Genomic DNA, 26,923 nt, shown 5'->3' on the forward strand with positions numbered 1-26,923 from the left:
ATCTCCGTTTACGCCTTTAGTGTTCTTTATGTTTTATAATGAGCAGATATTATCCAACGTTTCCTTTTAATTTGATTGACTTTGTGATCTCTCCTTTTGTCAATTGCTTTATACTTCTGTATGTCCTGCTTTACTCTACATAACAAACTCCATAAACAGATATGATTTACAAAAAATGGGCTATGTTTTTTTTTTTAGATATTATTATTATTATTATTATTATTATTATTATTATTATTATATTGTAATTGCTTTGGCCTATATACTTTGGGAAGGATGTACTAAATGGAAAATGCTGTAAAAACCCTGTATTCGGGGTTTTACCGCATTTTCCGTATGTATCGTCACCTGGCTGCCGGGTCTCCGATGCGGAGGGTAACGCCAACTTTTGCTGGCATTACCCTATAGAAAAAAAAAAATGGGAAAAAGGGAGGTTTTTATTAAATTCTCAGGGGTGTCGTTTAAAGTCATTGTAATTTGCTAAATATGACATGGAGACCAGATGAAGTTTATAGCAGCCAGATGTGTGTATGGGGGGGGGGATAGATTTCTAGTGGGCAGCTTTCAGACATTTAGGGGTAAATTTACTAAAGGGAAAGTTTTTAGAAGTGAGTTTTAGAAGAGATGTTGCCCACAGCAACCAATCAGATTCTAGCTATTATCTTCTAGAAGGTGCTAGTTAAATAAGTTGAATGTGATTGGTTGCTATGGGCAACATCTCCACTTCTAAAAACTCTCACTTTAGTAAATTTACCCCTTAGACACATTCAATACGTGGGATATGCGGTATGGGTCTGGAAAGCAGGGAATAAAAACGGGGGATTCAGGGATGGAGACCCCAGTAACGGATCTAATTAAATCAAGAAATTGTCTTCAAGACAAAATGCTGTAACACGGTTTTTAGCAGAGAGTACGCATAAGAATCCGGTGTCCTGCTCACCACTGGCCGGGAGAAGTGATCCTCCGACACCCCCAGGTCCATCACTCGGTCAGGGCAGCGGAATTCCGGCTCACACGGAGGGGATCCTGGTGGAGATTCTGATGGAAAGAAAATTATTTCCAGCAAACAGCTGCAGATTTTACAAAGATATAAAGGAGGGACAATGGAGAACACTGGTCTCAAAGCACAAAGGTGGCGACTCCTGCAGAAACCAATCACATTGTAGATAGTTTCCCTTGTGCATCTTGGAAAATGGAAATAGTCTCAGAGACACCCAAATCGGACAGTGTGGGGGAAATGCAATAATCTGTGACTTGCAGGCATTGGCGAGATCCCAGCAAGTCTACACTATGAGGGGTATTCAAAATGGGAGCGAACAGTCCGTGCTGGACTTTTCCCTCCACATCGGAGATTTTTCTGGGATAAAGTATCGGGCATGCGCCCGCTTTATACCGGTATTCAATATAAAATCTACGAAAACGGGACCTGGCGAAGTGGGATTTGCGATAAACTATGAAAGTTTCCTGAAAAAAATTGTAGGACCCCCCTAAAGCTGTAAAAACATGGGGGATCACTATGGGTACCCCCGTTTTAGCCTGCAAATGAAAGTCGGGGATTTAAATATCTGCGGCAGGTGCTTTTTTCCCAACATTGAAGAAGTGATGCAGAAGAGCACTTAGGTTATTTTTTTCGTTTTTTTAAGTGGTCCCATCAAATTTGGGGTACATGAAAATGGGTACTAGCATATTTTTAGGTCCCTAAAGTAATTTTTTTAAAATTCTGCAACTGTGCACCTGCCGCTATAAATCTATTCTAGAATACACCTGCCGATAATAATCTATTCTAGAAAACACCTGCCGCGCACTTGCAGAATAGCCCTGAACCTATTTCCCTATTGTTAAACAATTTTTTCTTTTTTTTTTTCACCCCAATTTTTAAATTAATTTTTTGGGGTGTCCCTATTTTTTTTTTTGACACAGTTATTTTTAAAATGTCATTCCCAGGGGTGCAGGCTATTTTTTTTAAGCCTGCACCCCTAAACCCCAATTCTGCACTTTTTTTCGACACCTATTCAATGGTGAAAAGTTATCCCCGTTTTTTATCAAAGACTTTTCGAACCTGCGAAAAGTCTTTGAAATTGAATACAGTGTAAAACTAAAACCTGCGATGACGTCATAGGTGCGATATTAACGCAAAAACTGAGTTTTCGCTCCATATCGAATTGGCTATCATGTAAAAGGCAAAACCAGGTTGTTCTGGCCATTTAAATGATTGCTGCTTTAAAGCAATGGACAGACTCGCTGGGAGCCTGCAAATTACTGGCTACTACAATTCCCCTTATATATATCTGGTGCTAGCCAAATACAGACCCCTCCCCATACCGGCACAATATTTTTTGACTTGAGGAACATGGACTTACCCTGAAACGTTCTGTTTCTTTCTGTTCTACCTAATCACTGTCTGCAGTCATAATTTGGTTGAATATTTAAAGCCAATAGCTGATTGGTTGCTATGGGCAACACCACCTGTTCCTTTTCATCAGCTTCCATAACTGTCTATTCCTTTCTTCATGTCTGATCTCTGGTTTAGTGGTTAGATTGCAATTTTCAGATTAATAGTCTCTAAACTCCCATTGTCGAAATACGAACCCTTAGAAGGCACCTGCTCCACGTCCTCCTCCCTTGGCTTATTGAAAGGGTTGAGATGACCCTGACGGAACCTGGCCAGCTTGTCATTGTATTCCATATCCAGTCACCCTGCAAGAAACAGGACATCCAGCATGCAGAAAAACTGGCTTACTAGCTATTGCCCAGCAGAATCTGCAGTCAGTCTGTATCTCAGTGCAAAAACTAACCCTTAGCAGGTTGTATGCTGTATTGTCTACGTAGGCTTTTATACACTCCAATCCCCATCATAATAGATTTACTTAAATGGGACATGCATGATGTCATTAATTTTTAATTACAGATATACAATAAATATTAATTTATAAAACCTACAGAATACAAATAGTGATAAATTAATGTAATATACAGAATAAGGGTCATACTCCCAGTCGGTGCATAAAACATAGGGACATGTTAAAACCTAGAACGGTCTCTAGGGAAAAAGATAAGTAAATTCTGAGGTAAACACAAGAGTATGCAGTGCTGTGTTATCACTAGAAGTGCATATATGTAGTACACAAACATGCCAGGCCAGTCTCACATGTACAAGTTGGATGATGATGTCCATCTGTCTGATAGGTCAGTAACAATGTATGACAGGGACCCTATATGAGCTGCAATAGTATCACACGGTCTGCACCTTGGGCCTGATTAATTACGGATCGGAACTGTAACAACGTGAGCAGATCGGGCGATGATGTTTACAGTGCATGCATCGCAGTGCGTGAAGACTCCATTTCGATCAGGATTGCGATCGCAGTGTCCGCGCAGACCCGTCACAGAGTGATTGACAGGAAGTGACAGTTTGGGGGTGGAGACGAGGGGTGGTCGGTGAAACGCAGGCGTGCCAGTGCGTTTGAACGCCATTACAGGTGCGTGCATAAACTAGCCATTGCGATGCCATACGCAGCTGGGCCTTTCACTGCGTGCATTGAGGTTAGCAATTCCTGAGTAAGGTCAGACCTTGTGCAAGTGTGCGTGAGGCTCCGATGGTACTCGATGTTACCGATGGTTTTGCAGGCTTGCAAAGTATTAGGGATGTGTGTAAGTTAAAGGGGGCGTCCTTAAGTTTGGCTGCGTCGGCATAGCGATTGCAATCATTAGTATATTTTCACAGTGAGACGGCGTGCGTAATCGCTGCTGTGATTGCAATAGCGATCCTTAGTGAATCAGGCCCAGAATTGCTAGGCTGCCTGCGTGCAGCTTTGCAATTCCGTTCAATACTGAATCACCCTCCCTGACACTATTATCCTACACATACATAGAACATACATTGCACACATGCCATAGGTCAGTCTCACATGTACAGTGTAGCGCTGTATGAATGATGATGTCCATCTGTCGGTTAGCTTAGTAACAATGTATCAGAGGGACCAGGGGTGAGCTGCAATAGTATCACCCTGTCTGCCCTCTGCTGACACTAATATATATATAACATACATGATTGCACAGGACATACTGTACTATGACACAAACCAGTCCTGGCAATGACAGTGTTCTGTAATGCACTGGTCTCTATACTCTGTCTCACCTCGGCATGTCCGGCCTGTGACTCCGGGGCCTCTCCAGCTTGGAGTGGCCTGTGACTCCGGTACCGGGCCGGCCAGGACTCCGGTGATCTTACGCGGCGGCCCCGCTCCTAGGCTGCTGCTTTCATAATCGTACGATTGCCGGGGCTCCTCCTATCCGGCCGCCATGGCGCCATCTCCTGGCAGATTGTGTGCACTGCAGGCCGCTCCCTGTCTGGTCTCCAGGAATATGGTGCAGTGGTGTTAAGTGACCTATTATATTTTATTTTGGCATCATATCTGTTTTTAGCGAAGCTGCTGCTTTAGCTGAGCTGATTCTGTGTTGGATGCAAAGTGGCGGTGTTTGCGTGATGCCGCAGAAGCCAGATTTACTACCTTATGCTAAAACCAGTTTCCGTAAGGCTAATGCGATGATCCGTGTGGGTCCGTAACCAGGGTAGTGCGACCTGTGCCGTACCACAGGGCAAGGGGCGCTGTTTGGAATCTCACTTGTAGCTTCCTCTTCTATTATCCCCAGCATCTCCTGGCCTCCCCTATCTCTTCCCTGGTCCTTCCCCATGAGGCCATGGCCCTTTTTCAGGTTATCTCCCTATTTAAAAAAATAGGGGGAGGGGGGGCACCAATGCTCATTGTGGCACAGGGCACCAAAAAATCTATTTGCAGCTCTGGCATTAAGCAGGAAGCTGCTCTGCCCACTGCTATACCTTCCACGGCATACTTGCCGACATCTCGGCAGGGGAATCCGGGAGGGAGCTGGCAGGTCCGTCCAGCAGGGAGGATGGGGGCGGGTCAAAGAGGCGGAGCGGGGGCGTGCCGACGCGATCGCGTCATAGTGGCCCCGCCCCCCGCTTTGTAATGCCAATATTACTGGCATTATAAGGCAGGGGGCGGGGCTACGATGACGCGATTCGCGCTGAATCGCATCATCACACCCCCGCACCGCCCACTTTTGCGGCTGGCGCGGGGGTTAGCGGGGAGCCGGCATCTATTCCGGGGGACTTACCTAGTCTTGCGGGGTGTCGGGAGCGGCACCTGATTTTCGGGAGGCTCCCGACAGTCCCGGGAGAGTAGGCAAGTATGATCCACGGCCGTCATCATTAGTATCCGCACTTGTATCAGCTCCATGCATGGTGCATGAGATGCGTCTGACAGTGACACAAGATTACCTTCTCCGCGGGGGCGGACTGACCCCATTACTGCATACCTGCCTACTCTCCCAGAAGTTGCAGGAGGATCCCAATTTTTCGGACAGTCCCCCGCACCCCTGGGAGAGTAGCCTGATCTCTCGCAACCCGCCCACTTCCTAGTTAATTGGGTAGGATGGGGAAATAATACCACCGGGAATTGTGTCCCTGGGGAATGGGCGGGGTTAAAATTATGCGACCACAAATTGCAGAATTTTGCTACAACGGGGCTTCATCCCGGAGAAGAGATTAAATAAATCATGTCATCATCTCGCGAGACCATCACCAGTAGTTCTTCAGGGCCGGCAGGCCTCCCCTAAGCCACTGGGCCCCATAGCAAGTGCACCCCTTCTATAGTTACACCACTGTATTTACAATCACTTAATTTATACAAAAGCAGGTGAAAATAACAATTATAAAAGTAATGCAGGAGATATCACTGGTATGGGGACCTAAATTCATCAAGCTTCGAAAATACAAGATTTTCAGAGCTCGACTACGTGCACATTAGTTTGTTCCCGCACCCTGCTCCTTCCCTATGGGAAGGAGACCCGGTTTGCAGAGAGGGATCCTTGCAGATCCCTCCGCCACTGCCCAGATCCTTCTGCCAGGGCTTAGTGAACCCTAGTTCATGCAGCGGTATTAGCACTGCGCAGTCAGACTCGGCAGTGCTAAGTTTCACTGATTTAGTAGCGGTGAAGGCATTCGCTGGGATAGCCGATCCTCAGATCAGCTGTCTCTGTGTCGAAGCAATGTTGAATTACTCCGGTGCTCACGGCGAGACAGAATGTGAACTGTCGGAGGCTGCTTGGCCCCCGATAATTAACATAATTAATAGGCTCCCAAATATATTGATGTGATGCTGTGTGAAAAACTGGTATTTACAGTTTCCCATATCCCAAATCCAGGAAACGATAGTACGTGGTTTTGGCAGCTCCCTCTTAATTTTTGAACAGTATCAGGATTATGCTGTACAAAAATATCATCACATCACATTTAAGGTCAACTTAATGTGCAGACGCGTGGAATAGCAATAAACAAAGGATTTAATTTCGAGAAATGACTTGATAGATTTTCTCGTTACATTTACTGTACCATTCATTCGCATATAGAGCAGAACATTGGCATATTGCAGTACGCAGAAGTACCCGTTGGCTTGGAGACAGCAGGGCTGGGGCACAAGTCCGGTGCACATGCATTTGTTACAGTGCACAGGATTACTGTGCTGCCCATACAGTATGTGGCAAGGACGGTTTCTATGTAAAAAAGTCATATAGTCAATAGCATACAATCAGGGCTGGATTTAGGGTCTGGGGCTGGAAATATTCAAGGGCTTATAGTGAGAAGGGGCAGGCTTGCTGACATTCTGGCTGCCCCCTTCGGGAGGCAGCAGCCAGGTCGGCATAGTAGGGGGGAGTGGCCGGTATAGGGGGGCGTGGCTGGACATATCACCCGGCATTTGTAGGCGGAGCGGGGGGCGCGGTCACATGATTGCGTCATTTTGGCCCCAACCTTGCTACACAATGCAGAGATTACCGGCACTGTAAAGCAGGAAGTGGGGTTACGATGATGTGATTCATTGTGAATCGCGTCACTGGCCACCCCCGCTGTGGGGGCTTGTGCTTTAACTGCGGAGGGGGTCTCCGGAGGGGCCGACGGCCTTCGGGAGGCTTGTTTGCCTTTCTGGGGGGCCGGGAGAGGCACCCGAAATTCGTGAGGTTTCCATTCGAAATGGGAGGGAGGGTAGGCAAGTATGAGAAAGGGAGGAGCTGTTGCCAGCGCTGTGTGGGTGTGGCCAGAGCCACGTGTGTGTGTACACACACCTACACTATCAGCCCCACTGTCTCCCTCAATACATAAAAATAGAAAAAAATTATAATTTGTGAGAAAACTAGCTGGGACGTCCTGCGAGGGTAGGCATCATACTCCCTTCCCCTATCATATTCCCTGACATGCTCCAGAGTTTTAATATAAAAACTGTGTTTTTATACATGTGTGCCTCCTCAGCCATTGACCTCACCGAACGTCACTGAAAACTAGAAATTCTATTTAAATACCTATGATTTATGGCTGACTGTGTGGCCAGCTGGGTGGCTGGTCATTATGTCATATACAGTAAGGTCCATAAATATTGGGACATTGACAGAATTTTCATATTTTGGCCTCTAGTCACCACCACAATGGCTTTGAAATGAAACAAACAAGATGTGATTTAACTGCAGACTTTCAGATTTAATTTGAGGGTAATTACATCCAAATCAGGTGAACGGTGTAGGAATTACAACGGTTTCTATATGTGCCTCCCACTTTTTAAAGGGCCAAAAGTAATGGGACAAACTAAACAATCCTAAATCTAACTTTCACCTTTTAATACTTTGTTGCAAATCCTTTGCAGGCAATTACAGCCTGAAGTCTGGAACGCATAGACATCACCAGACGCTGGGTTTCATCCCTGGTGATGCTCTGCCAGGCCTCTACTGCAAATGTCTTCAGTTCCTGCTTGTTCTTGGGGCATTTTCCCTTCAGTTTTGTCTTCATCAAGTGAAATGCATGCTCAATCGGATTCAGGTCAGGGGATTGACTTGGCCATTGCATAACATTCCACTTTTTAGCCTTAAAAAACTCTTAGGTTGCTTTTGCAGTATGCTTCGGGTCATTGTCCATCTGCACTGTGAAGTGCCGTCCAATGAGTTCTGAAGCATTTGACTGAATATGAGCATATAATATTGCCCAAAACACTTCAGAATTCACTCTGCTGCTTTTGTCAGCAGTCACATCATCAATACAAGGGAACCAGTTCCATTGGCAGCCATACATGCCCACGCCACGACACTACCACCACCATGCTTCACTGATGAGGTGGTATGTTTTGGATCATGAGCAGTTCCTTTCCTTCTCTTCTCTTCCCATCACTCTGGTACAAGTTGATCTTTGTCTCATCTGTCCATAGGATGTTGTTCCAGAACTGTAATGGCTTTTTTAGATGTTGTTTGGCAAACTCTAATCTGGTCTTCCTGTTTTTGTGGCTCACCAATGGTTTGCATCTTGTGGTGAACCTCTATATTCACTCCTGTGAAGTCTTCTCTTAATTGTTGACTTTGACACATATACATCTACCTCCTGGAGAGTGTTCTTGATTTGGCCAACTGTTGTGAAGGGGTTTTTCTTCACCAGGGAAATAATTCTTCTGTCATCCACCACAGTTATTTTCCGTGGTCTCCCGGGTCTTTTGGTGTTGCTGAGCTCTCCAGTGCGTTCTTTCTTTTTAAGAATGTTCCAAACAGTTGATTTGGCCGCACCTAATGTTTTTGCTATCTCTCTGATGGGTTTGTTTTGATTTTTCAGCCTAATTATGACTTGCTTCACTGATAGTGACAGCTCTTTGGATCTCATATTGAGAGTTGACAGCAACTGATTCCAAATGCAAGTGTCACACCTAGAATCAACTCCAGACCTTTTACCTGCTTAATTGATAATGAAATAACGTGGGAATAGCCCACACCTGTCCATGAAATAGCTTTTGAGTTGATAGTCCCATTACTTTTGGCCCCTTAAAAAGTGGGAGGCACATATTGAAACTGTTGTAACTCCTACACCGTACACCCGATTTGGATGTAATTACCCTCAAATTAAATCTGAAAGTCTGCAGTTAAATCTCATCTTGTTTGTTTCATTTCAAAACCATTGTGGTGGTGAATAGAGGCCAAAATCTGAAAATTCTGTCAATGTCCCAATATTTATGGACCTGACTGTATGTCCCATATAACATACAGTACTTGCCAACTCTCCCTCATTGTCAGGGAGACTCCCTGAAATAGCAGCAATCTCCCTGTCTCCCTGAAGAGTCTAGCGATCTCCCTGATTGCACCTTACCCCCATTATGAAACTGTTATATATATATATATGTAATTAGTATAATTTCCCTGCATTGGCTATAAGGCATAATGATCCCTATGGCTACATGTGTTTTCTGAAAAGTATCAGTGTGTTTTCATCACCTAATGCAGAGATGGGGAACCTCAGGCCCGGGGGCCGTTTAAGGCCCCTGGAATCATTTGGTCTGGCCCTCTGAGCTTTTTTCTGTTAGCCTCATCTGGCTAGCAGGGTGCCTAGAATGGCACCCTGCAGCCAGAATCTATGCAGCAGTGCCACCTGGAGCGTCCTTAGGATTCTTCAGACAGTTACACCGCTGCCCTTACAGCTCCCCAGTGCATCCTCAGGAAGATCCGGGTATTGCTATTATCACTGGCGATTGTGGCACCACCCCCGTGTGACATCACACCGAGGGGGCGTGGCCTGCACCAGGCCCGCAAATAATGTTATATACTATATATCAATATGGCCCTTGGCAGAGAAAAGGTTCCCCACCCCTGACCTAATAGATCTTACTAACTGCTTTGAGGCTCATTTACAATTGGATGTAAGTCAGGTGTATGACACGCCTCTCAGATGTAGCAGGACACGCCCACTTTACCGCCGCGCTCATAGGTGTTGCTTTCACAATCTCCCTGAAATGCTTTTTCAAAAGTAGGCTAGTATGCCGTATAATAAAACCCCAACCATCACTGTTTAAACTAAAACAGTGAAGCAAGAAAGCAAATTTTTGTGACATGGCTCCAACATCAGCTGCTGTCATGTCTGACATGAAGATCGGCTCTGTATGTGCAGCGGTGTAGTGGAAGGGGGCACTTTGGCAGTAATGATGTACAGTAGGTGCTGGTACACTTGCCTCATCTCTCCCATTCCGAGAAATCATGCACGCCACAGTTACAATACGCGCACTATACAGCTGGGTACACACCTTCTGATGGTGCGACCCACAGATGCGATGTAACAGTACGTCGCACACGCCATACACGCTGCATGATCCGGTGTAGGACGGCACAATGTGTCGTTACATGCTGCATGTAACAGCACTGCGTTGTTTATTGCGCCATTAATTGCATCGTCCCATCTGAGGTGCAGCACATCAGCGATGAACAACAGCCGGCAACGACGAATCGGGCATACACACTATACGATTTATACGATATATCGGTCCGATCGGCGTCAGAACAATATATTGTACGGTATCGTATAGTAGTGTGTACCCAGCTTCAGAAATACAAGGCACATTGGATGAGAGCAAAGTCCAAGTCTGTACAGTACTTACAGTGATATCAATTTGTGTTTGTGTTAAGCTGTTTTATGTTTTGTTTTGCACATGTGAAACTCGGCACGTTATTCTGGTTTTATTGCATTTCTTTCAGCTAGGTACATTTCAGTATATATATATATATATATATATATATATATACAGTATATATATGTGCATGTTCCTAATTAGATAGTTAGAAAATACCCCTCAGTACTGTAATAAATTGGCACCACACAATAACGTTGCAAAGATGAGGTCAGTACCACAAAAAAAAAACGTGTTTAAAAAAATATTTTCCAGTGACGCCACGCCCCTTTCATTGAAGCTCCACCTCCTTTTCAGGCACCCGAGATGTCCAGCATCCTAAAACTGAAAAGTTTGATATATACGGATTATGATGCAGTTTTCACTATTCTATAGAGTATTTGTCAATGAAGGTTCAGGTGTATGGCACATTAATGTATGACAAAAGGGAGCCGAGCAGTGATGATTTTAGTGAAGCAAATCAATATAAACAACGTATGTCCAAGCACTTTCTTGGCTTTAGCTGATTAAACTGTTAAAGATCTATCACAACGATGGACTTTATTTTATACCATGTATAGATTAATACATATTATCCGGTTTCTCCAGAAAAATTGATGTAAGCCCTGTTTACTGATACAAAATTTCAGTTTTCCATTTATTTATTTTTTTGTAACATTCCTAATTAATTTATGTGTAAATGGATTATTTAATTTCAAACGAGTCCTATTCCATGTAAGAGTCTGCTTTGGCATGGCAATAAATAAAGCACAGGGACGTGTTGACGTCAGTAGGAAAAACAACTAATGTCATCTACAAGGAAGACCTTGGTTAAAAAAGACTATTGCCGTAAATTACAAATTGCTCCAGTGTGAAGCCGGGGCGGATCGCTAGTACTGTGTATATTCCAGTAGCCAATTACAATCATAGCGTCAATACTGGGACGGAGGCAGAGTTGGACTATCACCATTTTGCATAGTGTAAAATGCCTTCCCCAGATGTGCATATGCAGAATTGCTGGAATCTGACATTTGCACCATACTTGCCGACTTTCTGGCTGTTCCTTCAAGGAGGGAGCAGCCTGATCGGCAGGACAGGGGGGCATGGCCTGGACAAGGGGGAGTGGCCGGGTGGGTGATGACCATTTGTGGGCCTGACGGGGGTGGGGCCACTCGATGGCGTCATTTAGGCCCCGCCCCCACTACACAATGCCGATAATACAGGCATTGTGCAGCAGGGGACGGGGTGAACATGACGCGATTCAGTGTGAATTGTGTCACCGGCCCCCTCCGCTGCGGGGGTTTAACTATTGATCGCGGGGGGGGAGGGTCGGGGGGATCGGCGGCTGCTGGGAGGTTTGCCTGCCTTTCCAGGGGGCCGAGAGCTGCACCTGATTTTCGGGAGGTATTAGGGAGGGAATGTGACCAAATTGAGGATGGCCATGCCCCTTCCCAGAAAGCCTGTAACCAAATAGTATTCGCTTCACCACGAGCCGGTGGCACCAGGGGGGATGGGTGGTCCAGGGGCCCATCTGTAACAATTCTATCTGTGCACTAACGCTGTGGCCGTGTCTGTATAGCTACACGGCCACAGCGGTACATAGGGTAGTGAAATAGAGGAGACTGTATCTCCTGAATTTCTAAAGTGGGGGTGATCACTGACCCAGGCCCCCGCCGGGCCCTTCCAACCAGCAGTTTCTACAAAGTAATTTTACTGTAGTAGAGATTTCAGGTTGACTGTTATCCTACTGCTTTCCTGCTGTTTAACTCCTGTATAACTCTAATAATGTTTTAAATGTAATTATACTTTGAATAAGAACAAAAAACACTGCAGCTTGTACACTAATTAATAAATAGTGGTACAGACATGTGCTGAATGATTGGACCCCACCCTAATACCCCCCTCTCATTGCCAGACTAGCAATAAATTCCTCAGCAACAAACAATGCTTCTAATTGGATGATGGCGGATTCACTGCTGAAGCCGATTGGTGCATATTTTCTTTAGCGGGACCAATGAGAAGACAGAGCACTCTCCTAAAACAGCAGCTTCTTGTACTGTAGCTGTAACGGCGCGGATGGGGGGATGGTCTAACATAAACCAAATACAGTAAGGTCGTGTTCACACAATTGTGATCAGAGGCAGACTGGAACGGAGACCCATGTATGCTTGTCAAAGCCATACGAATTGCTGGTGCCTGAGACCTGGTGCCAAATACAGTAGGTGATGATGATGTTTGCCAGCACTAGCTAGCTGCTTACATAGAAACATAGAATTTGACAGCAGATAAGAACCATTTGGCAGAGTCTGCTTACAGTTTGGTTATTAGGGTTAGGGGTTAAAGTTGGGTTAGGGGTTTGGTTTGGGTATTAGGGTCGGGGTTAGGATTAATTAGTTTTAGGGGTTAGGATTAAGGGTGAGGGTTGGGGTATTAGTATTAGGGGTTAGGGCTGTGGGTTGGGGTATTAGTGTTAGGGTATTAGGAGTAAGGGTGAGGGTTAGGGTATTAGGAGTAAGGGTGAGGGTTGGGGTATTAGTGTTAGTGTGTTAGGAGTAAGGGTGAGTGTTAGGGTATTAGTGTTAGTGTGTTAGGAGTGAGGGTTGGGGTATTAGTGTTAGTGTATTAGGAGTAAGGGTGTGGGTTAGGGTATTAGTGTTAGTGTGTTAGGAGTAAGGGTGAGGGTTAGGGTATTAGTGTGTTAGGAGTAAGGGTGAGTGTTAGGGTATTAGTGTGTTAGGAGTAAGGGTGAGGGTTAGGGTATTAGTGTTAGGTTATTAGAAGTAAGGGTGAGGGTTAGGGTATTAGGAGTAAGGGTGAGGGTTAGGGTATTAGCGTTAGTGTGTTAGGAGTAAGGGTGAGGGTTAGGGTATTAGGAGTAATGGTGAGGGTTAGGGTATTAGTGTTAGTGTATTAGGAGTAAGGGTTAGGGTATTAGTGTTAGTGTATTAGGAGTAAGGGTTAGGGTATTAGTGTTAGGGTATTAGGAGTAAGGGTGAGGGTTAGGGTATTAGTGTTAGTGTTTTAGGAGTAAGGTTGAGGGTTAGGGTAATAGTGTTAGTGTGTTAGGAGTAAGGGTAAGGGTATTAGTGTTAGTGTGTTAGGAGTAAGATTGAGTGTTAGGGTATTAGTGTTAGGGTATTAGGAGTAAGGATGAGCGTTAGGGTATTAGTGTTAGGGTATTAGGAGTAAGGGTGAGGGTTAGGGTATTAGCGTTAGTGTGTTAGGAGTAAGGGTGAGGGTTAGGGTATTAGTGTTAGGGTATTAGGAGTAATGGTGAGGGTTAGGGTATTAGTGTTAGTGTATTAGGAGTAAGGGTTAGGGTATTAGTGTTAGTGTATTAGGAGTAAGGGTTAGGGTATTAGTGTTAGGGTATTAGGAGTAAGGGTGAGGGTTAGGGTATTAGTGTTAGTGTGTTAGGAGTAAGGTTGAGTGTTAGGGTATTAGTTTAAGTGAATTAGGAGTGAGGGTTAGGGTATTAGTGTTAGTGTGTTAGGAGTAAGGGTGAGGGTTGGGGTATTAGTGTTTGTGTATTATTTAGGAGTAAGGGTGAGGGTTGGGGTATTAGTGTTAGTGTATTAGGAGTAAGGGTGCGGGTTATGGTATTAGTGTTAGTGTGTTAGGAGTAAGGGTGAGGGTTGGGGTATTAATGTTAGTGTGTTAGGAGTAAGGGTGAGGGTTGGGGTATTAGTGTTAGTGTGTTAGGAGTAAGGGTGAGGGTTAGGGTATTAGTGTTAGTGTGTTAGGAGTAAGGGTGAGGTTTAGGGTATTAGTTTTAGTGTGTTAGGAGTAAGGGTGAGGGTATTAGTGTTAGTGTGTTAGGAGTAAGGGTAAGGGTTAGGGTATTAGTGTTAGTGTGTTAGGAGTAAGGGTGAGGGTTAGGGTATTAGTGTTAGGTTATTAGGAGTATGGGTGAGGGTTAGGGTATTAGTGTTAGTGTGTTAGGAGTAAGGGTGAGGGTTAGGGTATTAGTTTTAGTGTGTTAGGAGTAAGGGTGAGGGTTAGGGTAATAGTGTTAGTGTGTTAGGAGTAAGGGTATTAGTGTTAGTGTGTTAGGAGTAAGGGTGAGGGTTAGGGTATTAGTTTTAATGTGTTAGGAGTAAGGGTGAGGGTTAGGGTATTAGTGTTAGTGTGTTAGGAGTAAGGGTGAGGGTTAGGGTATAGTGTTAGTGTGTTAGGAGTAAGGGTGAGGGTTGGGGTATTAGTGTTAGTGTGTTAGGAGTAAGGGTGAGGGTTAGGGTATTAGTGTTAGTGTGTTAGGAGTAAGGGTGAGGTTTAGGGTATTAGTTTTAGTGTGTTAGGAGTAAGGGTGAGGGTATTAGTGTTAGTGTGTTAGGAGTAAGGGTAAGGGTTAGGGTATTAGTGTTAGTGTGTTAGGAGTAAGGGTGAGGGTTAGGGTATTAGTGTTAGGTTATTAGGAGTATGGGTGAGGGTAAGGGTATTAGTGTTAGGGTATTAAGATTAAGGGTTAGGTCCCCAAACATGGTCCTCAAGGCTCCCCAACAGTTTAGGATTTAGAGATATCCATGGTTGAACACAGATGGTTAAATCAAATTGACTGAGGTACTAATTAAGTCACCTTTGGTCATGCATGGATATCTTTAAACCCTGGACTGTTAAATTGCATTGAGGACCGAGTTTGCGAACCTCTGGGTTAAGGTATTAAGCTGCATACACACACAACGATTTAGTAAATGAATGATTTTAGTAAACGATTTTCGTTAATTTTTTAAAGATTAACAATAATATGTGAATCCACCTCTAGCGCTCCTCTGAACACAAATTCACATAGGTCAGTGTAGAAAATATAATAAAAATAATCACCATAAATTAGTCCACTTGATAATGGAGAAATACACAATAAATCCAATAGGAACTTATTACAAACAGATGGTTGATGACATCTGTATAGAAAAAAATCTCCTCCGTTTGTGTGTTAATAAAAACATCACCAATAGGGAGAATGAGAAGAGAGACAAAAAATAGTGCAGATCAAACTTGGACACATCAATTTTAATAACAAATTTGCACTTACAACATGTTGGTTTAAACAAGCATTTGTTTAAAAACATCAACGGTGGTAAGCTGACAGCACTCCCAAAGACTCCGTCCTTCACCTCCTAGGTGACAATGGAGGAAGGCAATAACCCAGCTCCGGATACTCGGATATGCCAAACAGGAAGGGGTACTCCAGAAAGCGCTCCACCATTTAGCCCACGCTTAACGCGTTTCAGACCATCAGTCCTTCATCAGAAGCGTGTATATGGCTAAACATACAAGGTATATATACCCTCCCTAATAGATCCAACAGCTGCCCTTAATTGCAGCTAATCGGCATCTAATTCACGTTCGCGCATGCGTCAGTCCTCGAGATCCCGGAAGCAAAATGGCCGTGTGTTCCACGGCTCCCGGAAGTAGATTACATACACATGTTATGCATTCCACCTTTATCTGTTTACCTCTGCTCGTGTGACTGCGTATTACAGTCACATGATCCCACCAACATAATGGATATGCGTTCCAGGCGCCCGGAAGTCCTTATTTCTGGATTGATGGTCTGAAACGCGTTAAGCGTGGGCTAAATGGTGGAGCGCTTTCTGGAGTACCCCTTCCTGTTTGGCATATCCGAGTATCCGGAGCTGGGTTATTGCCTTCTTCCATTGTCACCTAGGAGGTGAAGGACGGAGTCTTTGGGAGTGCTGTCAGCTTACCACCGTTGATGTTTTTAAACAAATGCTTGTTTAAACCAACATGTTGTAAGTGCAAATTTGTCATTAAAATTGATGTGTCCAAGTTTGATCTGCACTATTTTTTGTCTCTCTTCTCATTCTCCCTATTGGTGATGTTTTTATTAACACACAAACGGAGGAGATTTTTTTCTATATAGATGTCATCAACCATCTGTTTGTAAGAAGTTCCTATTGGATTTATTGTGTATTTCTCCATTATCAAGTGGACTCATTTATGGTGATTATTTTTATTATATTTTCTACACTGACCTATGTGAATTTGTGTTCAGAGGAGCGCTAGAGGTGGATTCACATATTATTGTTAATCTGTATGTTCTTCGAGTTTTTGGGTGTTTACTCCTTTGTGCTTTCATCACCTGCTGCACTTCAGTATTTATTGCGCACTGATTATCAAAATTGTTTTTTCTTTGTTAATTTTTTAAAGGGAAAAATGAACGAAAATCATTTACTAAAATCGTTTATTTACTAAATGTAATTAATGATTTTTTTTTAAATACAAACGATTTTTGCATATTCCCTTACTGAAAATCGTTGAGTTGGTCAGTCTGACTGAACTACAAACTTCAAACTACAAACGTGAACGCGCATGAACAATAATCGTTTATCATTTTAACTCAGAAAGTGAACGATTTTTTCAACGATTGAACAATAAACTATATCGTTATCGATAATCATTAAAAAAATCTATGTGTTTATGCAGCTTTAGTGTTAGGGTAATAGGGTATTAGTGTTAGGGGATTGGATTAAGGGTGAGAGGGTATTATTGTTAGGTTATTAGGATTAAGGGTGAGGGAAGTAGGGTTAGGGGTTAGGATTAAGGGTGAGGGCTAAGGTATTAGGGTGAGGGTTAGGTTATTAGGATGAGAGTAAGTGGATAGATTCAAGGGGGTAAAGTGTGGCTTAAAGTATATATATATATATAATATATATATATACATTACATACATACATACAAGCTGAGATACCCAGCGTTGAAGTATGGCCAGAGTTTTGGACGTAGCTGCACCAAATTTGGTGTGGTGGTGTAGACCGGGATTTTTGCCCAGGTTTGAACTTCGTCAAGGCCACACACTATCACACAATCCCTAAAAATGGGGACACTTAAGCTGGCCATACACGGTGCGATATGCACTGTGCGACGTGACGGGGGATCCGACGTCCGACATATCGGGCATTCCCCACACACAGTGCGATCGGGTGGCCGACCGCCTGATATGCCGGCTCCCCCCTCCCCCACCCGCATAGCGCTGCATGGGATCGCACATCACATCCCCTGATCAACTGAACCTGCAGTAAGATCTGGGGGTGCGATGTACGACCCCACGAGTGGGCGCTTTGTTCGATATCATGCCCATAGATTGTACGATAGAGCAGACAAATTGTACCAATCCGTCGGATCGGCTGCTTTATTGCACTGTGAATGTGCACCTTTACATTACACAGGTTCCAGGGCTGGCTCCAGTGGAAATTGGCAGTTTGCCAAAAACATGTGTGAAAGCTACAAAAGTATCCTTTCAACCTCACAGGCTGAGCAGGTATCAAACATTATGATTCATGCAAGTTCATATTAAATCCAGCTAGTCCCTTTTTAAAGTGACCATATATATTAGTCAGCCCTCTGTGTTTGCATGCAAGAACATAATTAGAACTTTGTGGGCCACGTAGCATGATCTTAAAAGGTCCCCCAGAGGTAAAAAAACACGTACATTTGCCCCCACACAGAACCCATTCATGTTACGCCACACAGTAGTACCCTTTATACCAGGGGCGTTTCTAGTGAGGAGGGGGCCCGTGTGCAGTCTCCGTCACGGGCCCCCTCCTCTCTGTTCAGCAGCCGGCAACGCACTGAGCTGTGCGCGGCCAGAGCCGAAGTTATAGACTCTGGGCACTAGAGTGTGCCCAGAGTCTATGGCGCATGCACAGGTCACCGGGAAAATGGCCGCAGCGGCCATTTTCCCTGTACTGCGCATGCGCAACTGACGGGAAAATGGCAACCGCTGCTCTTTTCCAGATGTTTTCACAGCGCCGGACCCCCGCACCGACGTGGGACTCCGGGGAGGTAAGTATATTATGGGTGCAGGGTGTGCGGGGCCCCCATTATAGATACACCCCTGCCTTATACACAACCCACGCAGTAGTAGTGCCCCTTACACATTATACCACACAGTAATGCTCTTTACTGATTATGCCACATAGTAGTAGTGCCCCATATAACACATTATTCCACACAATAGTAGTGCCCCTTACACATTCTGCCCCCCTCCCCCAGCAACTCACCTACCCATGTCCCTCCAGCCGCATCTTGCCTCCCCCTGTGTGCCATCAGCAGCAGGTGTGGATTTGGTGGCGGGCCTGCAGCTAATTAACAGCAGGCGCACCGGTAGTCAGCGGCAGACATGGACAGACTGTGCCAGCACAATTTGAATCTGGTGGCAGTCACGAGCCAACCAGGAGCTACCACTGCTGATTGGCTGCCGGTCTGCGAGCTCTGATTGCCTCACAACCGGCGGAGCTATCTCTCCAATGGTGGGCCGGCACCAAATCAACACCGCTGACACCCGGGCCCCCTCGACGGCCCTGACTTACCCAGCCCACCTTGAGTGCGTGACTATGTGCAGGGGGAGTGGCGGGCCACAGAGGCAGCTCGGGCACCATAGCAGCCACACCCCTTGCACCCACGATAGGTACGCCACTCTTTGCAAGCATGTTAGCAAACAGTGGGGTCCTTTTCATTAATTAAATGCTTGGCGCGGCTAAGTCGCAAAGTCCTTGGCGTGCCAAACGGGGCTATGTGCTGAAAGTTGAGCAAAAATGTACGTAGATACATCTTTATTTGATGTAGGCCTCACGTACACCTGGTACAGAACGGCACGCGTCTTACGATTTTTGCAATTTTTCATATGCGTGTGATTTAGTTTTTTTTTTACATATCGTTCATCATTTTATTCACAAATAAAGGGGAAATCGTTCAGCACAGAATCTTTTGCAGCTGTAAGCCGGATATGTTCTGTAAGGATATTCTATAGGGAATATCTCATTTCTCTCTAAGCCGTTATTTTTTGCTGATAGGGACAGGACTATGGCATGATTACCAACTTTGAAGGGCTGAGTCCAGCAAGGTCCGTGAAGACTGATGTCTTAGAGGGTAGGGACAAGGTGGAGGCGCGGTGCCACTAATTGCATCATCGTGATTTCCAATGTTACGTTGCTGGGTGCAGGGGTCCCGATATTGGGGGGAGCAGGTACTAATTACCCGGGCTTGTTGGAGAGACCCGGTGGGAGCCTGGGTCCTATTACTTGTCAGTGGTGGCAGCCTCCCTCCCAAGCCCAGCACATGTTGCTGTGTGCTGGGCTGCAGCAGTCTACTCTGTCTTTCCCCCCGGATCTTCCCCTGGCTCCACGGTTAGGCCACGCCCCTACAGTATCCGCTCTCTACAGTCCTGACTGGGTGCGGGGCTGCGATGATACAATTCATCATCCCTACCACACACACATAAGGCAGGGGCGTATCTATACACACGGGCCCCTGGGTCCATGGGGGGCCTGCACCACACACCCTGCACCCATATTATTTAAAACTTACACCTCCGAGGCCCCCCCGCCGGGTGTCAGAGCTGTACAAAAAGCCGGAATAATGGCCGTGGCGGCCATTTTTCCAGCATTTTCCGCATGCGCAGTAGACTCTGGGCACACTCTAGTGCCCAGAGTCTACTAATGCTCCAGTGGCTGGCCAGCCGCGTCAGTTGGCTGCTGGTCGCTGGGAAGAGAGGAGGGGGTCCCCGGACAGGGAACGCACACAGGCCCACTCCTCTCTAAAGACGCCCCTGACATAAGGGTTCATTTTTGTCAAATAATCTACTGCAACTGTCTATGGTGCGACCGATGCTGCATCGATGTTCTAGTGTTTACAATCTCCATCGCAAATGCACAGACCATGGAGCCTGAAAGTGGGCGTCTCGCCGCTCGTACACCCCACTGCACCGTGGACCACAAATGGAGGGCTGAGATTACCAACCATGGGCCGTATTCAATTAGTCTCGCGTACGCGATCAAGTTTTGCATACCGGACTTTTCGCCTACCTCGCGTATTTTAGCCGTGGACACTTATCGTGCGCGTACAGGCTATTCGTCCTATTCAATTCCAAAAGACACGAGAACGGCGAAGTCAGAACAGGCGGAAAGTGGTCTTAGAATCGGGAAAATCAGCCTGAACCCCCCAAAAAGAGGCAGAAACATTGGGGATCAATGTAGTAGTGTCTGATTAGCCCTAATAAAACTGTTTGGGGTACTTAAATTGGTACAATTACCTCTAATTAGCATCTTTGCACAAGTGAAAAAGAATAACATAAAGCAGGATTTTTTGGTGAAAGGAAGTAGTCCTGACAAATTTGGGGTACCCGAAAATGGGTGCTAGCATATTTTAATGCAGTTTTAAAAAAATGTGAATTTCCTCCCTCTTATAAGCACCTGCAATCCCAAATACACTTGACCCCTTCTTAGAGCACCCCCAGAACCTTATTTCGCTAGTTAGCAAATTTGACCCCCCCACTTTGTGCTTTTTTGCCCCCAAATTCAAAGTACTTTTTGGGGGTGTGCTTTGCTTTTTTTCCTGGAATTTTTTGACGCAGTTGTCCTTTGGGGGGGCTGTCCCAAGAGTTCTGAGTGGTTTCCCCAGCTTTGCACCCAAAAATAAACATTTTGCCCTTCTTTTCTCCTGCTATTCAGAGGTGAATGTTTTTCGCCTATTACATTGCATTGATTTTCCGCGTACGCGAAAAGCGTGTGGAATTGAATACGGAGATAAGTTTTTTGCCTGGCGAAAAGTCGCAATCGGATATTTTTCGCGGATCTCGGCTTTTCGCTTCTAATTGAATATGGCCCTAACTCTGAATCAGGCTCTTAGCCCTTAGATTTAAAGGGCCTGATTCAGACCCACTCGCGAGCGGCTGTCCGCTCGCAAGTGGGTCGATGGTCTGCACTGAGCATGCGCACGACGGAGGGAGCTCCGTCGTGCGCATGCGCCAGACACGACGAGCGAAGGACTTTCCTTCGCTCGTTGTGTCCGATCAAAGGGGGCGTGCTGTCAATGTTGATTGACAGCACGCCCCCTTTGGTGGGCGTGCTGGGGGCGTGCCTCCCTGACGGGGGCGTTCCCACGGGAACGCCTCCCGTCAGAAGCCGGCCCACTGACATCACTAGTGATGTCAGTGGGAGTGATTTTGGCTCTGATAGAGCCAAAATCACTCCGGAGCTTGCGGTTGAAAACCTCAACCGCAGGCTCCGGCTCGCAATTTCGATGGTCGCGATGGTCACGACCATCGCGGCCATCAAAATGCACGCTCGTATAGCCTGTGGGTGGTGACCCACAGCTATACGAGCGTCCAGGAGGACGCTCCATGAAAATGGAGCCCGGCCCTCATTCAGAGCGTGCGCTCTGCTCAGAGCGTACGGCTCTGAATGAGGGCCAAAGTGCCAATAATTTCAAAGGCAAAACCAACCTGGTTCTGCATATGAAATTATTGCCGCTTTAGATCAAAATTTTAGGCAGGTTAAATCTATGAGCTAAATTGCCAGTTACTGCAACTCAAATAATTTACAGGTCCTGTGATGTTTTCATGTTTATAAGATGTGCTAATTGGTTCCACTCTAAAAAAAGCAATGACTATACACAGCAGGTATGCAGATGGAACTTTGCATACGCCCCTGGTAATAGAGGCTAAATAGCACATACAGTATATAATTTTTTTGCTGTACAATATCTGTGTAAATGACCCATCAGACATGTTTTTGTCAACAAAAAAGCCGCATAAAAAATATCGGGGTAGATGTACTCTGCCCAGTGATAACTTGGAGAGTGATAAAGTACCAGCCACTCAGCTCCTAACTGTCAAGTTATCAGAGGCGGATTTAGACCTTATAGGGCCCTAAGCAAGACACCGATTTGGGGCCCCTCTTCCTCAAACAATCCAGAACACTATATTTTCGTTCCTGAGTTATTCCCCTTACATTATTTGTCATGTCGCCTCTGTATATTCAACTTTTTAAAACATCATTAGGAGCCCCAGGACAGGACAGTGGTTCTAAGGCAGTGTAGTGCGGACCGCACTACACAGTAACAAGCACATCGCCGCCGCCGGGTAGTACTCTCGTACTACCCGGCGGTCGTGTGTTTTAGCCAATGAGAGTCAGACAGACTCTCATTGTCTGCTGCGCCCACTGCCGGAGCCGGGCTGGAGCTCACTCATGAGCTACACCTACCGGCTCCCGCAGTGGGTGATGGTAGAGACGTCATGACGTCTCTCCTATAGTGCTGAGCGGGATGACGTAGGAGTGGATGGTGGTGGGCGCAGAAGCAGGGAATCAGGAAAGTGTTGTTTGTTTGTGAGTGTCTATGTATTATATATGCAATGGGCACTGCATAGGGGGGATCACTACTGGGGGCACTGCATAGGGGGGATCACTACTGGGGGCATTGCATAGGGGGGACCACTACTGGGGGCTCTGCATAGGGGGGACCACTACTGGGGGCTCTGCATGGGGGGGCGCTACTGGGGGCACTGCATAGGGGGGACCACTACTGGGGGCATGCATGGGGGGGACCTCTACTGGGGGGCACTGCATAGGGGGGACCACTACTGGGGGGCACTGCATATGGGGATCACTACTGGGGGCTCTGCATAGGGGGGACCACTACTGGGGGCACTGCATAGGGGGGACCACTACTGGGGGGCATTGCATAGGGGGGACCACTACTGGGGGCACTGCATAGGGGGGACCACTACTGGGGGCACTGCATAGGGGGGACCACTACTGGGGGCACTGCATAGGGGGGACCACTACTGGGGGCTCTGCATAGGGGGGACCACTACTGGGGGCACTGCATAGGAGGGACCACTACTGGGGGTACTGCATAGGAGTGACCACTACTGGGGGCTCTGCATAGGGGGACCACTACTGGTGGCATGGCATAGGGGAGACCACTACTGGGGGCACTGTTTAAGGGGGACCGCTACTGGGGGCTCTGCATAGGGGGGACCACTGCTGGGGGTACTGCATAGGGGGACCACTACTGGGGGCACTTCATAGGGGAGACCACTACTGAGGGAACTGTATAAGGGGCACTACTGGGGGCACCTCTTAGAGGGGGACTACTACTGGGGGCACTGCATGGGGGGACCACTACTGGGGGCACTGTATAAGGGGCACTACTGGGGGCACTGCAGAGGGTGGACTGCATAGGGGCGACTACTACTGGGGGCACTGTACAAGGGACACTGCATAGGGGGACTACTACTGGGGGCACTGTATAAAGTGCACTTCATAGGGGGACCACTACTGGGGGCAATGTATAAGGGGCACTACTGAGGGCAGTGCATAAGGGGACCACTACTGGAGACAATGTATAAGGGACACTACTGGGGGCAGTGCATAGGGGGATTACTACTGGGGGCCCTTTATAAGGGGCACTGCATAGGGGGAACCACTACTGGGGGCACTGCATAGGGGACTACTACTGGAGGCACTGTATAAGGGGCACTACTGGGGACACTGCATAGGGGGGACTGCATAGGAGGCACTACTACTGGGGCACTGTATAAGAAGCACTACTAAGGGCACTGTATAAGGGTTCGCTACTGGTGGCACTGCACAAGGGGCACTACTGGGGGCACTGTATAAGGGTGCACTACTGGGGGCAATGTATATGGGTGCACTACTGGGGGCTATGTATTAGGGGCACTGCATAAGAGGCACTGTATAAGTGGCACTACTGAGGGCACTGCATAAGGGGCACTGTATAAGGGTGCACTACTGGGGGTACTGTATAAGGGGCACTACTGGGGGCACTAAATAAGGGGCACTACTACAGGAGGCACTTAATAAGGGGGGACTACTACAGAGGGCACTGCATAAGGGGCACTGCTACTGCTGGGGACATTGCATAAGGTAAACTAATACAATGGGCATTGCAAGAGGGGTACTACTACTGGGGGCATTATGGTGCATGTGGATTGGAAAGGAATGTTCCCAAAGTGATGAGAAATGGTGCTGTGTCATGTTGACACGCCCCCATTTTTCAGTGACCACTTTTTTCCCTTACTTTGAGGGGGGGCTCCATTTTTTTACTTGCCCTGAGCTCCAAATGTCCTAGATACACCACTGTGCTGATGTCTTCCTACTGAGACACCCACCGGCTGTGGTGCTAATCCGCCGCTGTGCATATTAAGACGTACCATCGGTCACTCCATCATGGAGGCGCCATACTTACGCCATACTTGCCTACTTTTTTATCTCAGCTGGCTACTCCGAGGGATGGGGATGGGCCTTCATGTCATTAGGCATCAAAATTCCCCGATTGGCATCTCTCCGCGTGCAATTTTGATCTGTGTCCTACAGCGGTAACCCATCGGAGACACGTGCAGTGCGACTCGGACGCAGGCTGTTTTTGTGCAGCATTGACACTACGACCACTTCTGAATTAGGCCCAAAATGTTATTCTCTGTTAAATTTAAATGGAAATATTGTGATATTTGCTTTTGTCAGAAAGGTATAAAACAGCCCTGGTCATTAGGGGTAAGTAGCTGTAGGTATTGCTTCGTAGAGATGGAAGCTCTGACATTGGCTATTGCAGCTACATGTAGCCGTTATTGTTTTATCTCTGGTCAAGGTGTCCTGGTTCAGCAAGGATACGCACGCAATCCGCCGATTGTTGCTGCGTTCAGCGCATGCATCGCAGTGCAGTGGCGAAACTACTGCCGGTGCACTGCACCGCGGCCCGCCACAATATAGGGGTCCACACTGCCGTTTGTAAATGGCAGGCTGCAGTGCAGCTGCTTGCCGGGCAGTCATCAAGACTGTGACTGAGCCGGCCGACAGCAGTGAGGACCAGGGCACAGTGCAGTCAGGCTTAGCAATGTAGTGCACTACTGGATAATATATTCCAGTAGTTTCTGCAGTGGGGTCAGAGGAACATGTGCTGAGCTCTGATTGGAGGAGCCCATCACATGCTCCTCTTTCCTGGAGTTTAGCAGCAGCGCAGCCTCATGTGTGTAAAGGTGCCTACACACATAGCGATATTTTTCACGATCTGGCCGATTCCGACGCATCGGAGCGACAGATCGTGTAAAATATTCCCAAATCATGAGTAAATCGTGAGTCCCCACTCACGATCACGATGCGATGCACGTCCCCGCTGGTCGTACATCGCATCTTCAGATCTGCCGTGCTGTAGGGCAGATCTGCCAATCTGGGCTACAAATGCACTGGAGCAAAGTCTGGATGAACGATAGATCGTTTGTAGATTGAACACTGCAAACACCAAATCGTGTGCAGAGCTGCCGAGGATAGTTTTGAAGGGAAATCGTGCACGATGTCGGATCGTGAGCACTCATTGTGAGGCTGTGACTGCTGCTCTGCCGGCTGTCTGAGGATGCTGCTGGTGAGTACACTGTGTGGGCACTACAGGTGGCATAATGGACCTCATTCAGAGTTGGTCGTTGAGGCCACACGGTCGTACGCCACCGATGTTCGCTAAACTGCGCATGCGTAAAGTTCGCAATGCGCGTGCGCAAACTAGCTGCTACGATCAGAAATTTCTCTCTCCTTGAACACAGCCAGGTCGGTAGTTTGAGTGACAGATTGAGGCGTTTGTGGGTGGTAACAGGGGAAGGTGCTTGAAAATGGGGGAGTGGAGATCCGAACGCAGGCGTGCCTAATTATGCGAACAGCGTTTTATGGAAGTGCATAATTAACAAAGTAGTGTCATGGCACACGTGACCTGGGAGGTTTGTACACTGACCTGATCGTAGTGCTTAAGAGAGGGCATGGTCAACCTTAAGCTCTACGACCAGTTCCGATGGTTACCGATGGTCTCGATTAATCCTTATATGGCCGGAGATGACGTGTAATGTGTACGAGAAGGGGGCGAATTTTTTGTCTTACAGCCGCATCCTCCCCTTGGTCGGCCAGCTAACGATCCGATCTTAAGGACGCAACTTGTGAGTGCATCATTTGCATATCCGGCCCCTTTTCCCTTACGACCGTGCGACCGCAACGACCGACTCTGAATGAGGTCCTATGTGTGGTCAATACAGGTGGCATAATGTGTGGGGACTACAGGTGGTATAATATGTGGGGACTACAGTGTAGCATAATGTGTGGGCACTTGTAAGCAAATTTTTGCACCTGGGCCCACCACTCACAAGTTCCTCCACTGTTGCAGTGCGCGTGTGCGAGCTGGTCACTGCAATCGCAGTGACTATGTAGACCCATCACAGAGTGATTGACAGGAAGTACCATTTGTGTAAGGTGAAAGTGGGGTGTTTGGCGAAACGCAGGCGTGCAAGTGCACTTGAATGCCGTTGCAGGGCCGTGCATATATTAGCCACTGCGATGCCATACGCAGCCTGAGGCCTCATAGCGTGTGCTGAAGTTAGCAATTTCTGAGTAAGGTCAGAGCTAGTGCAAGTGTGCGTGAGGCTGCGAAGATAGTCGATGGTACCGATGATTTTGCAGTCTTGCTAAGGATTACGGATGTGTGTAAGGTAAAGTGGCGTCCTTATGTTGTACTGCGGCAGCACTGCAATCGCAATGGATTAGCATACTATCGCAATAGCGATCCTTACTGAATCAGGCCCATAGACAAGCTATGGAGGTGGCGTCCTTGGCTGAGGACCATTTCATAATACACAGTCCTGT

General features: G+C 46.8%; 1 protein-coding gene across 2 annotated transcripts in view; it reads right to left on the reverse strand.

Moving 5' to 3' along the window:
- The window catches only part of DEF8 (differentially expressed in FDCP 8 homolog), a 55,271-nt gene that overhangs the window by 14,842 nt on the left and 13,506 nt on the right, over window positions 1-26,923 (reverse strand). Inside the window, exons 1-3 of one of the 2 annotated variants that reach the window (XM_088449413.1) lie at window positions 4,139-4,322; window positions 2,590-2,697; window positions 941-1,038 (exon numbers count right to left, since the gene is read on the reverse strand). In XM_088449413.1, the coding sequence (XP_088305539.1) occupies window positions 941-1,038; window positions 2,590-2,686 (195 nt within the window). In that variant the 5' untranslated portion in view covers window positions 2,687-2,697; window positions 4,139-4,322. Of the gene's footprint in view, window positions 1-940; window positions 1,039-2,589; window positions 2,698-4,138; window positions 4,323-26,923 lie in introns of those variants that run through there. The other variant, XM_088449414.1, reaches the window with a different exon arrangement.

The sequence above is a fragment of the Taudactylus pleione genome, unplaced genomic scaffold (genome assembly GCF_031769625.1).
Source record: "Taudactylus pleione unplaced genomic scaffold, aTauple2 ptg000484l, whole genome shotgun sequence".
In the NCBI taxonomy this organism is placed as follows: domain Eukaryota; kingdom Metazoa; phylum Chordata; class Amphibia; order Anura; family Myobatrachidae; genus Taudactylus; species Taudactylus pleione.